The 12,564-nt window shown below is 35.7% G+C and overlaps 1 protein-coding gene across 1 annotated transcript in view; it reads left to right on the plus strand.

Annotated features, from left to right (window-relative positions):
• The window catches only part of ghrhrb (growth hormone releasing hormone receptor b), a 62,866-nt gene that overhangs the window by 38,651 nt on the left and 11,651 nt on the right, over nucleotides 1-12,564 (plus strand). The window contains exons 5-12 of the mRNA XM_065298708.2: nucleotides 3,381-3,478; nucleotides 3,879-4,011; nucleotides 8,418-8,571; nucleotides 8,903-8,963; nucleotides 9,186-9,255; nucleotides 11,323-11,417; nucleotides 11,725-11,854; nucleotides 12,488-12,529. Coding sequence (XP_065154780.1) covers nucleotides 3,381-3,478; nucleotides 3,879-4,011; nucleotides 8,418-8,571; nucleotides 8,903-8,963; nucleotides 9,186-9,255; nucleotides 11,323-11,417; nucleotides 11,725-11,854; nucleotides 12,488-12,529 — 783 coding nt within the window. The remainder of the gene's footprint in view (nucleotides 1-3,380; nucleotides 3,479-3,878; nucleotides 4,012-8,417; nucleotides 8,572-8,902; nucleotides 8,964-9,185; nucleotides 9,256-11,322; nucleotides 11,418-11,724; nucleotides 11,855-12,487; nucleotides 12,530-12,564) is intronic.

The following is a 12,564-nucleotide window of genomic DNA, read 5'->3' on the forward strand; positions in this document are numbered from 1 at the left end:
ACGCATACACGGGGGCGCGCATCATCTACGCTAAGCGTAGTTTCAGATGGTGCAATAGGCGTAAATATTTTTCACAATGTTGGACGTAGCTAAGCCCGACGTAGGACTATTACACCCAACTTCTTAACGTCCGGCTAGTGCAACCGGCCCTTGGGTATTTGCGCATGATTAAACATGAGTATTTATGGTGAGAAAACAAAGCTTTTTTGGATTTTTTAAAAATGGGGATTGGGGGTGCGCCAACCCGGTTGGGACATAGAAGGGGGTGCGCAGGAAAAAAAGTTTGGGAACCCCTGCTCTAAGTCATCATTAACCGTCAAAGTTAAATTCTCAAGAACGCAAGTACAGAGGGCGCATGAAAATACTCGGATGTGTTCTTGATGACGAGGATTCATCGAGTGCAGACTTGCGCTGAAATCGCTTTAACGCCCCAGAAGTCATTGCGGCAAAACAATGGCGGAGTTCATGTGACCAACAGGGAGATTGCACACATCTCAATTCTCACAAGTGCGTTCTGTGTTCTCGCGACCTTCTGAGTTCGTTCTTCCAAGGACGCCTGTATGAGGGTAAAATAACGTCAAAAAGATTTGCATGCGCAGGATAAAATTTTTAAGAATGTACTTAACATTGCAAACGTAAAATAAATTTGCATGTGCAAAAACAGTTTTGTAAAGGTGTAAATAAAGTTGCAAGCGTAAGAAAACAAGTTTTGCAACATACTACTGTTAATCGTAAGTGTTATTCATGTCTTGTAAAACTGAAACTTCATATTTACACACAAATAAGTATGAACTGCATCTGACCTCAGTTTTTCCGCGCTTACACTTTTGTCACGGTTTTTGCGCTGAAATACTGCCAAAAGCATTGCAAGTCTGCAAACAGTGGTGTGCAATGAAAAACACACGTTTATGAATGGCAAATATGAATTAATCGCACAGAATCTGTCTCTGTGTGTAAAATAAACCAGTTGTAAATGACTTGTTGAATACGGAGGAAAACTATTTCCTGAAATAACCCGACATCTACTGGTCCCTCTGCGTTTGCAGTTTTGTCACGATTCTCTCACTGATTTGAGTTTGCAAGCGTGGAAGGCGGGGCTATGAAATGAGGCTCCTGATGACTCATTGTTTTCTCTATTCTGATTGGTTCAATATAACGCCAGGAGTTCTCTCAGTATCGTCCACGGCTGCAGGAATACTACTATAATGACTTAAAAAAACTGTCATGCTTTGTTGTTCTTTCCCTTTATTTTCTATTTAATTTGAAGCTGCTTTGGTATGATGAACAATTGTTAAAAGCGCTACATAACTAAAATTCACTTTTATATCTAAAATCTATGGACCCTAAAAAGGCGCCTGGACCCGATGGGTTGGATCCTTTTTTGCTAAAGGTGGCTGCACAGGTTATAGCTGAGTCTATAACTTATATTTTTAACATGTCATTAAGTTCTTATCAGTTTCCAGCTATATGGAAGCAAGCCTACATTACACCCCTTTTCAAAGCCGGCGACCGATTTGACATGAATAATTTTAGACCCATCTCTAATCTTCCAGTTCTTTCTAAAATATTTGAATCATTAGTTGCTACCCAACTTAAATCATATCTCCACTCGCATAATATTTTAAATGATATGCAATTTGGGTTCTGGTCGGGGCACAGTACAATATCCGCCACTTTAAAAGTTATGGATGACATCAAAGAGGCGTTGGATAGTAAACTCAGTTGTGTTTCTCTGTTCATAGACCTCACAAAGGCGTTTGATACTGTGGACCATTCATTATTGGTTAATACCCTGCTGAGAGCTGGTATTGGATGTAACGCAGTCAAGTGGTTTCATAGCTACTTGTCCAATCGTTCACAAATGGTCAAATATGGTGACGATATCTCAAACCCAGTATCTATAACTAAGGGCGTTCCACAGGGTTCAGTTTTGGGTCCATTGTTTTTTTTTAGTTTATATTAACAATGTCTGTGATAATTTTAATTATTGTAAATATCACCTCTATGCAGATGATACAGTTCTGTATTATTGTGCTCCCACAGCCCAGTTAGCTATTTCTAACCTGCAGGCAGACTTCAATACCCTGCAATATTCTTTAATAGATTTGAAGCTGTTGTTAAATCCGCATAAAACTAAATTAATGGTTTTTCAAACTGGGTGAACAAAGCTATCCCCCTTCCACATCAAGTCACTAGATGGAGTTTGTATCCAATCTATGGATAACTACAAATACCTGGGATTTTGGATTGATAAAAACCTAAACTTTAAATATCATGTTGATTCTCTTGTAAAGAAATTAAAATTCACAATGGGTTTTCTTTATAGATTAAAGTCCTGTTTTTCCTTGGCTTCAAGAAAACGCTTAGTTGCCAGCCTTTTTCTGTCACAGATTGATTATGGGGATACTATTTACAGATTTGCCTCTCTGTCCACCTTTCCAAACTTGATCCCCTCTATCACTCTGCTCTCAGATATATTACAAATTCTAGTTTTAGGACACATCATTGTTTACTTTATAGTTTGGTACTATGGTCATCTTTGCATTTGCGCAGGCTTGAACATTGGTACATTTTAATTTATAAAGTTATTTTAGGAAAACTTCCAAATTACTTATATAGGAAATTTTTATCATTCCAAAGTTGCCACAATCTAAGGTCACATAACTGGTTACAGTTTAAAGTGCCGCCTATCAAATCTGAGGCTGGAAGGTTAAGCCTGTTCTATTATGGCCCCTGGTCATGGAATGACATGCAGACTAAACTTAAGCTGCAGTCCCTTATCTCTTTAGGTGACTTCAAACACAGAATAAAAGAATTGGACAGTGTTAAGTGTAGGTGCTTTGAGAATTCCACTTGCTCTTAATTTCTTCGTTTCTGTGAACAGTATTGAGTATCTAAATGTTTATGCCCGCTGTATTCTTTGTTGTATTTATTAATGATGTTGGTTTTGTTTGTGGATTGTTATTTGTTTATTCTTGCTATCTAACCCTGTCTTGACTAGGTCTCACTTGTAAAATGTGATTTTCCTAGTTAAATAAAGGTTATATATAAATATTATATATATATATATTCTTATATTTATAAATATTAGATTATTATATATTATATATTCCAAAAACACCTGCTTAAAAGTCTGAATCAACACATGTCAGCCAGCTTAAAGGTTTATGTATTAAGTATATAGACTAGGATGGAGTATTTGGTGCTACACTGAGTCATTTCTTATTATAAATAGTAGGCACGCAAAACACTCACAAATTACGTGACTATAGGTAAATAATTTCGTGATACAGGGTTGTTGAAAAGACATCAAGTTTTTCTAAATCTGATTTTCATCTGTTCTAACTCTCTGTCTTTATTTATATTTTATTCTGTTTCAGACCACATACTTTTCCACTTTCAAGCATGTGTACAGTGCAGGTTATGCCACCTCTCTGATTTCCCTAATCTCTGCCATCATTGTGTTTACAGCCTTCAGGTACTACACAATCTTTCAATTGTGTATTCCACATAAGCAAGTGCTTGGGAAAAAATGATTATTTAAAAAAAATGAAAATTCTCACATACAGTAATTACTCAGCTTCATGTTATCAGGTTATAAAAACAACTACTTTATTTGTGTTTAGTTGAATAAATGATAAGCCATACCTAAGAGATTGCATGATGATGAATAACTCAACAGAATTCCATTTATTGTGATTTTTTTTAAGCAGACACAAATTATTTCAAAAATATCACTGTTGTGCATGCCCACCAACCTCAGTTAAACACAGTTAAAAATTAACTAAAGCCCAGGGATACTTCAGTACTCTTTTTAACTGAGTTTTGTTACAGTTTTTTGAATTATTTGCTACTCTATTTTACTTCATCCACAACAGAAAATTCCACTGCACCAGAAACTACATCCACATGAATTTGTTTGTGTCCTTTATCCTGAGAGCAAGTGCAGTATTCATCAAAGACGGGGTCCTATTTGCAGATGAAAATCAGGACCACTGCACCATGTCATCAGTGAGTCTCATGAAAAATGTATACTGTATAGACATAAATGCACATGTTAACCTCTCCCACTCCCCTTCATACCTCAAAGGCCATGCCAAATCTTCTCTCTGATATACAATATGCATAAACATTAATGTTTAGACAGACTAGCACACTATTGGAATATGAATACATAAGACCAGCTACTCCTATATTATGATAATCTTTGTACAGTTTTAGAATAGTAATTGACAGGTACCCCCTTTTTTATATATAATTAGCATTTTTTTTACATGTGCATAATTATGACCTTTTATGTTTGTTTGTAATAATTACAGAGGGTACCTGTCTGTGATATTTTACCATATTAATGGTTTTGAAAAGGAGAGAGGAATTTTTTGTAGTAAACTCTGCGATGAATTATGAACATATGAAGCAGTAATCAATTGTATCAATACAATGATCATTGTAATAAACTATTGCAATAAATTATCCAACAGCCTTCACTTTCAGAAAAATAAAGTCAAAAAATGTCCCAAGCTGTCACTGTGGCAATACCCTTTCAAAAAGTTCACCTTTGCACCTAAAGAAATGGTTCATATTAGTATTTTTACCGTTTTGGAATCCATTCAGCCAATCTCTGGGTCTGGTGGTTACACTTTTAGCATATTTTACTGTAGCACAATTCATGAATTAAATCTGATTAGACCATTAGCATTGTTCTCAAAAATGACTTAAAATAATATTACCACTGCATAATTTCATTGCACCTGCTGCACCCATGGAACGGCAGCAAAGTCTTTGAATTATTACCCGGAATGAGAGTTTAGTTCATAGCCATATCGGCCTAGAAAATCGCAACTTTAATTTTCCGTCGGTCTTGGTACACGGAGTAACTACAGAAGAGTCAAGTTTTAAATAGGAAAAATATCAAAACTCTTTGGTCATTTTTGAGGGTGATGCTAATGGTCTAATCAGATTCAATGAATTGTGTTAAGCTATGCTAAAATTGGTACCAGTGTCATGAGCTATTCTGTCCGCCTGGCAATTCTGATTTGATTCTGACCACCTAGGCCCCCGACTGGTACCTAGCAATAATGCCTGGTCAAAATTGGGATATCTCGTCTGTGTTAGCGGTCTAGCAAGCTAATTACGTTGTACAAAATAGAAGCATACATTTTTTTTATATAAAAGTTAACAAAAAAATAATATACAGTCTTGTTCAAAATAATAGCAGTACAATGTGACTAACCAGAATAATCAAGGTTTTTAGTATATTCTTTTATTGCTACGTGGCGAACAAGTTACCAGTAGGTTCAGTAGATTCTCAGAAAACAAATGAGACCCAGCATTCATGATATGCACGCTCTTAAGGCTGTGCAATTGGGCAATTAGTTGAATTAGTTGAAAGGGGTGTGTTCAAAAAAATAGCAGTGTGGCATTCAATCACTGAGGTCATCAATTTTGTGAAGAAACAATTGTGAATCAGGTGGCCCCTATTTAAGGATGAAGCCAACACTTGTTGAACATGCATTTGAAAGCTGAGGAAAATGGGTCGTTCAAGACATTGTTCAGAAGAACAGCGTACTTTGATTAAAAAGTTGATTGGAGAGGGGAAAATCTATAAAGAGGTGCAAAAAATGATAGGCTGTTCAGCTAAAATGATCTCCAATGCCTTAAAATGTAGAGCAAAACCAGAGAGACGTGGAAGAAAACGGAAGACAACCATCAAAATGGATAGAAGAATAACCAGAATGGCAAAGGCTCAGCCAATGATCACCTCCAGGATGATCAAAGACAGTCTGGAGTTACCTGTAAGTACTGTGACAGTTAGAAGACGTCTGTGTGAAGCTAATCTATTTTCAAGAATCCCCCGCAAAGTCCCCCTGTTAAAAAAAGGCATGTGCAGAAGAGGTTACAATTTGCCAAAGAACACATCAACTGGCCTAAAGAGAAATGGAGGAACATTTTGTGGACTGATGAGAGTAAAATTGTTCTTTTTGGGTCCAAGGGCCACAGGCAGTTTGTGAGACGACCCCCAAACTCTGAATTCAAGCCACAGTACACAGTGAAGACAGTGAAGCATGGAGCCTGATATGGGCATGTTTCTCCTACTATGGTGTTGGGCCTATTTATCGCATACCAGGGATCATGGATCAGTTTACATATGTTAAAATACTTGAAGAGGTCATGTTGCCCTATGCTGAAGAGGGCATGCCCTTGAAATGGTTGTTTCAACAAGACAATGACCCAAAACACACTAGTAAACGGGCAAAGTCTTGGTTCCAAAGCAACAAAATTAATGTTATGGAGTGGCCAGCCCAATCTCCAGACCTTAATCCAATTGAGAACTTGTGGGGTGATATCAAAAATGCTGTTTCTGAAGCAAAACCAAGAAATGTGAATGAATTGTGGAATGTTGTTAAAGAATCATGGAGTGGAATAACAGCTGAGAGGTGCCACAAGTTGGTTGACTCCATGCCACACAGATGTCAAGCAGTTTTAAAAAACTGTGGTCATACAACTAAATATTAGTTTAGTGATTCACAGGATTGCTAAATCCCAGAAAAAAAAATGTTTGTACAAAATAGTTTTGAGTTTGTACAGTCAAAGGTAGACACTGCTATTTTTTTGAACACACCCCTTTCAACTAATTGCCCAATTGCACAGCCTTAAGAGCGTGCATATCATGAATGCTTGTTTGTTTTCTGAGAATCTACTGAACCTACTGGTAACTTGTTTGCCACGTAGCAATAAAAAATATACTTAAAACCTTGATTATTCTGGTTAGTCACATTGTACTGCTATTTTTTTGAACAAGACTGTAATACACAAATTTTCATGTTGCAGACACGTCAGTAGATTTGTATCATCATCTGCTTTACAAAAACAATGCTTTTATTTTTGTAAATTATTGTCATACCTTACGAAATGTAGTTTTTTTTTATAGTAAAGTAATAATCATGGCTTATAAATGATAATTTTAATGTGTGATTCAACTGTGTATTAATCATGTTTTGTATAAGTAATTTATTAACTTTACACAGTACAAAAGTGGAAAGGGTACATTATATAATATAATACGTGATGCCCAGCCGATGGCGACCAACGACCACCGGCTGAACCAGTTTAATCCCCTTACCCGCTTCCTATCCCTACCGTGTCTATATATGTAAATATATATTAATTTCTCCCAAAGGTTTTTGTCCTTGTAGGAGTTTTTCCCACCGGGTTTTCTCCTAGGGGGTTTTTTAGTCCCAGGGAGAGTCAGCCAACTTTGGCTTAACTTAGCACTTTACTGTATATGTTACCTTATTAATACGCTCGCTTGTACGGTTTATCCTTAGCCGCTATATTCTACTTATACTATTTATTGATTTTCTGTGTTCTCCTCTACATCTACTCATGTAAAGCTGCTTTGCAACAATTAACAATTGTGAAAAGCGCTATATAAATAAAATTGAATTGAATTGAATTTAATTGAATATCTAAATAATAAAATGACACAAGCAATGTGTAGATCTCACCATCTATAGCCTCATTTATATACTACTCTATGAAACATATTATTTAATGATTTTGTTGGAATTTTAATAAGGCGCTAAAAAACTACCCATAAGGAGTTTTTTCAGCCAATGGAATCACGTGGGGGTCCTATGGGGGCAGAATTGTCAAGGGGGACCGAATTGCTCATGACACCGGCAGACCCCGAGATCGGCTGAATGGATTCCAAAACGGTAAAACTCAAAGGTTTAACTCAAGGGGAGCTGTAATATGTAATATATTATATTTTCAAAAAGTGGAGTGTTTCTTTAACAACATTTTGGCTTCACTTTTCAGGGCTTGTGCGGCACGCTTGGTATATCTTGTTGACAAAGAGTGTATATTAGTACCTCAATGGTCCTGACACCTAAATAGTATATATAAGGACCTTCTAAAGGGTACTGCCTCAGTGACAGCTAGGGATCATTTTTTGACCATGACAGTGTATATATTGTTGTTAGCCCAATCATATAGCATAGCAATTTCAGTTATGACAAGACATTCATGTTAAGGAAGACATTTTTTGTGTTTGTGTTGACGAAGAGACATTTGAGTTTTAACAATTAGGTTGTGGGCATATACAGTACAACACAAATTTTATGCTTCTTACCCCCAGTCAGTATCAGAACCGCAAACCCACCAGCGCCTACAGACACACTTTTCAAGAACTGCCTCTGCTAAAACTTACAAACCTTCTTTGAAGTGTAAAATCTTACACAGTAGCCTCTGTTCAAAGTTAACACTTTCCTGCACTGCAGTTCTATTTGAACTGTGTTTCTTATTACAATTTATTATTTTATCAACCCTAATATATGATTCTTCTAGAGCTAATATATCTTTATCTTCTGTGGTAAGAAACATCTTTGATGGTATCTGACTGTCTTCCTCCTTAGACCTCGTGCAAGGCGGTAGTGGCTTTCTTCCAGTTCAGTATTCTGGCTAATTATTTTTGGCTGCTCGTCGAGGGGATGTATCTTCAGACTCTTCTAGCTCTTACTTTTGTCTCACAGAAGAAATATTTCTGGTGGTACATCCTTATTGGTTGGGGTAAGTTGGGTAAATAGTAGACCTACAGAATATTACCACATGAGTAGAAATTGTTGTAGTTATAGAGTAAACAATGTAAGATACATTGCTTGTAAATACAGAAGATTAATACAATATTTAAAATAACCATAATCTGATGTTAATGGTAATTTGTAATATGGTTGCTCTGTGATTACTACGAATATGTATGTGCTATTATAACATAAGTGACATCTCTAGGCATCAAATGGAAGATTATAGCTTTTGTTAAATCTAAAAGGGATTCATCTTGGATGTTTGTCAATGTAATCACATTTCCTTGTGTAATTCTGCTACCTGTTGAATCCTTTAGGTCTTCCAACAGTAACGTTGACCATTTGGGTTCTGGCAAGGAATTTTTTTGACAACCACGGGTAAGACCTGCTTAATGTAACAAATTCTCAAACTTCCCACATTTCCCAAAAACAGCCGAGTGTCCTGCATTGTATTGATAGTTTGAATTAAATGACAAAAAATATGTTATAAACAAACATGCAATGGGTGGGGATCAGTAGGTTTTTAGAAACTGTGGTAAATATGCTACATTTGTGTTTAAATTTCATAAATAACCATAATGTAAATTGTGAATGTTGAAGGTGCTGGGATGACACAGATATTCCTTACTTCTGGTGGATCATCAAAGGACCAATCACAGTTTCTCTCTTGGTATGTGGAAGAGTTGCAGTGAAGCACCCTTGAGTTAATCATATTCATGAAACCTAAATTAAAGGGATTATAGGACATTTTCTGACCTAGTTGTCATGATAATTTCTGTTTGTATCTTTTAGTGGCAAAATTGATTTCAGAACAATCAATAGATCAATATTGCATAATTAGAATTGAAGGCAATACTCTTGGTTAAATGAGATGTGCCCAGCAAGGGTTCTGATGCAAATCTAAGGTTCGAGTCAATGTTTTTTTCCATAATATAAACAAAAAAAAGACATCAAATTAATTAAAACAAATATTGACATGTCTGCACTATTTCTTTGTCGCAAGTCAAATGAAGGCAAATCTGTGACGTAAACTACTTTTAAATGGTTTAAAATGTCTTGCTTCCATTAGGATTTAAAACATTCTTAGATTCCTCTACTGTATGTGTTCTTATAGCTCAGTTGGTAGATCATTAGCAACTTAACTCTTTCCCCACCAGCGTTTTTTTTTTTTTTTAAGTTGACAGCCAGCGGCAGCATTTTATGATTTTCACAAAAGTTTAATGCCTTCAAGAAATTGTTCTTCTTATAAGCATACAACATATCAAATGAAAGAACAGACCCTCTGTTTTCATAATAAAACAAACAAAAACCTCATCCTACCTTCATTTGTTTCCTTTTTATCACCTCTCAATATGGGTAGGTTTCTTCAAAATACCAAATTTTGAGCAAAAAAGCTGAGGTGATTCCATTATTATGAAGGACTTTTCAGATTCAGAGTGTTCATTAAAATATACGCAGAGTTCTTACTGTTTGTCCTAAGTGGTTGCTTTGGGGTTTTATAAGTTGGGTAAGAGCACCAACTGGTGGATAATAGGAAATAGGAGGAAATACGGATTGCAGGAAAAACTCGTCATTGGCAGGGAAGTGTTTTCTCTATATTGACTAGTTAACTTGTCAGGGCCGGCCCTTGGTGTTTTGGGGCCCATGGCGAGACCTTGAAAATGGGCTCCACTGGTGTAAAAAATTTCATAGCAGTGCAATTTGACAAGTGAAATTAAAATACAAAAATTTATATGTTTAAGTGTAGAAGTTTTTATTAAATAGAAACATAATCAGCAATTTTGTTAGTGCAACAATTGTAATGCAACAGAACTACAGTACTGTATGTATCATAATGGATATTAATACAGAATAATTACTATAGGGCGAAACAGTATTCTGTATACTGTTTTTGAACTTTACTGTAGTTTATTTTTAGTATCTAAGAATTTTACTATACAGTTTATAGTAACATTATATAGTATAATGGTCTTTATTCATGTGGGTAAATTTAGAAAGGGTGAAGGACATTTTTCTACTGTTTTTAAATGAGCATAGGCATTAAACAATGTAAAGCAGAAAATACCTTTACTTTGTGATTGCTTTTCTTCCTCTGCTTTTCGCTTTTTCTCTTCAGCTCCTAAAAGGTATAATTTTAATGCCATAGTTTGCCAAAGCCTACCACCGCAACCTGACTAAAATAAGTCTTGTTTTTATCTTTATTGAAAGATGTAAAGTAAACATTGCGTTGCTATACGATACTACATTACCCATAATCCAAAACTTTAATTTTCACACAAGCGTAATGAGACACATCTCCGCAAGCGCGTCATTAACATTATCCAAATTAGCCCGCTCTGTTAATGTTTTATGTCTTTACTTATACTCATGTTTTGTATTTAAGTTAAGTTGCTTTGAATAAAAGCATCTGTCAAATGCATTATGTAAATATACCATACTAGATTTGAGCAAGAGCCAGTTCGACCTAATTTTCAAATTTACTCGAAATTTTTTATTTTACTTATACTATTAGTATATTAATAATAATTCACATTTCATACAAAAGTATAAAGTTTAAAAAATCAGAATAAGATCACTTTAATGAGTTGTTGCCTCAGTAAATATGTGATATCACGTCCTATCTAGAACATCACAAATGCTCACCACCCTAGTGAAACATAATTTGTTCATGAACATGCATATTCGTTGTTCATAGACATATAAATAGACAATTGTCTATGTTTTTATTTTGATCTAGATCAATTTCTTCATCTTCATAAATGTGATCCGGATTCTTGTGCAGAAGCTGAAGTCTCCAGGAATGGGAGGGACTAATGATACCAGTCACTTTATGTAAGGCCTGAGATACACACTTAAAACAATGGGTTACAGTTTAACAGAATACAGCAGCAATGTATTCACAATTATTCAATGCTTGTGGATCAAATACTGCAACCATATAGTGCAAAACTAAGAAAAGTTTACTGTTTCCAAAATGCCCATACCACACACGCACGCACACACACACTCACACACAGAGAGAGAAAGCAAATTTTCCTTAAGAAAATAGGCTGCTATTAGTTACAGCCACCTAATGAAAATAATTTGATTACATTGTTTGTTATTGAATTAATGCTTAACTTTACATATATACTTTTAGGAGACTGGCCAAATCAACTCTTTTCTTGATTCCTCTGTTTGGCATGCACTACATGGTGTTCGCGTTTCTGCCAGAGAACACAGGCGAGAACGCACGCCACTTCCTTGAGCTCGGCCTTGGATCTTTTCAGGTACAGTACACTCCACCCTCTTTGAAATCCAATTCACAGAATACTAATGCTCAAAGATTTAATTCAAAGCTAAAACTTTAAAGTTGAAATCTTTCCTCATTATTTAGTTGAATGTTACATGGTTTGATTATTTTTGTTGACTTGTTAACTGAGATCTATAGAAAATTATTACATGTGGGTTGCAAAATAATCTAATTAGAGAGCAAGTAATTGATTTCACATTTATTTTTATCTTTGACATGGCCTTACTTATTCAATATAACTTAAAGGCGGGGTGCATGATCTCTGAAAGCCAATGTTGACATTTGAAATCACCTAAACAACATGCCCCTACCCTAATAGAATCCGGACCGTCTTTTGATAGACCCGCCCCACACATACGCAACCCAGGCAGCGATGTCGGTTAGTAGACACGTCCCCTTACTGCTACTTGGCCTGACTCCCATTTCCAAAGTGTTTTTCAAAAATTATGCACCCTGCCTTTAAATGTTATATTTTCACAGAATGTTTTTTATGGTTTATGTAGCAAACAGTACAAATGACTGGGTCACAAATCAACATGTGTTGGCTCCTTATTTAAATAAGATTTATGTTAATCCACCTATAGTGATATATTTTTCTAATGCATTTCAGGGTTTTGTGGTCGCTCTGTTATACTGCTTTCTCAATGGAGAGGTAAGCCACAGATTTTCACAAAGTTGTGTAAAACA

Source organism: Paramisgurnus dabryanus, chromosome 7, assembly GCF_030506205.2.
Source record: "Paramisgurnus dabryanus chromosome 7, PD_genome_1.1, whole genome shotgun sequence".
NCBI lineage: Eukaryota > Metazoa > Chordata > Actinopteri > Cypriniformes > Cobitidae > Paramisgurnus > Paramisgurnus dabryanus.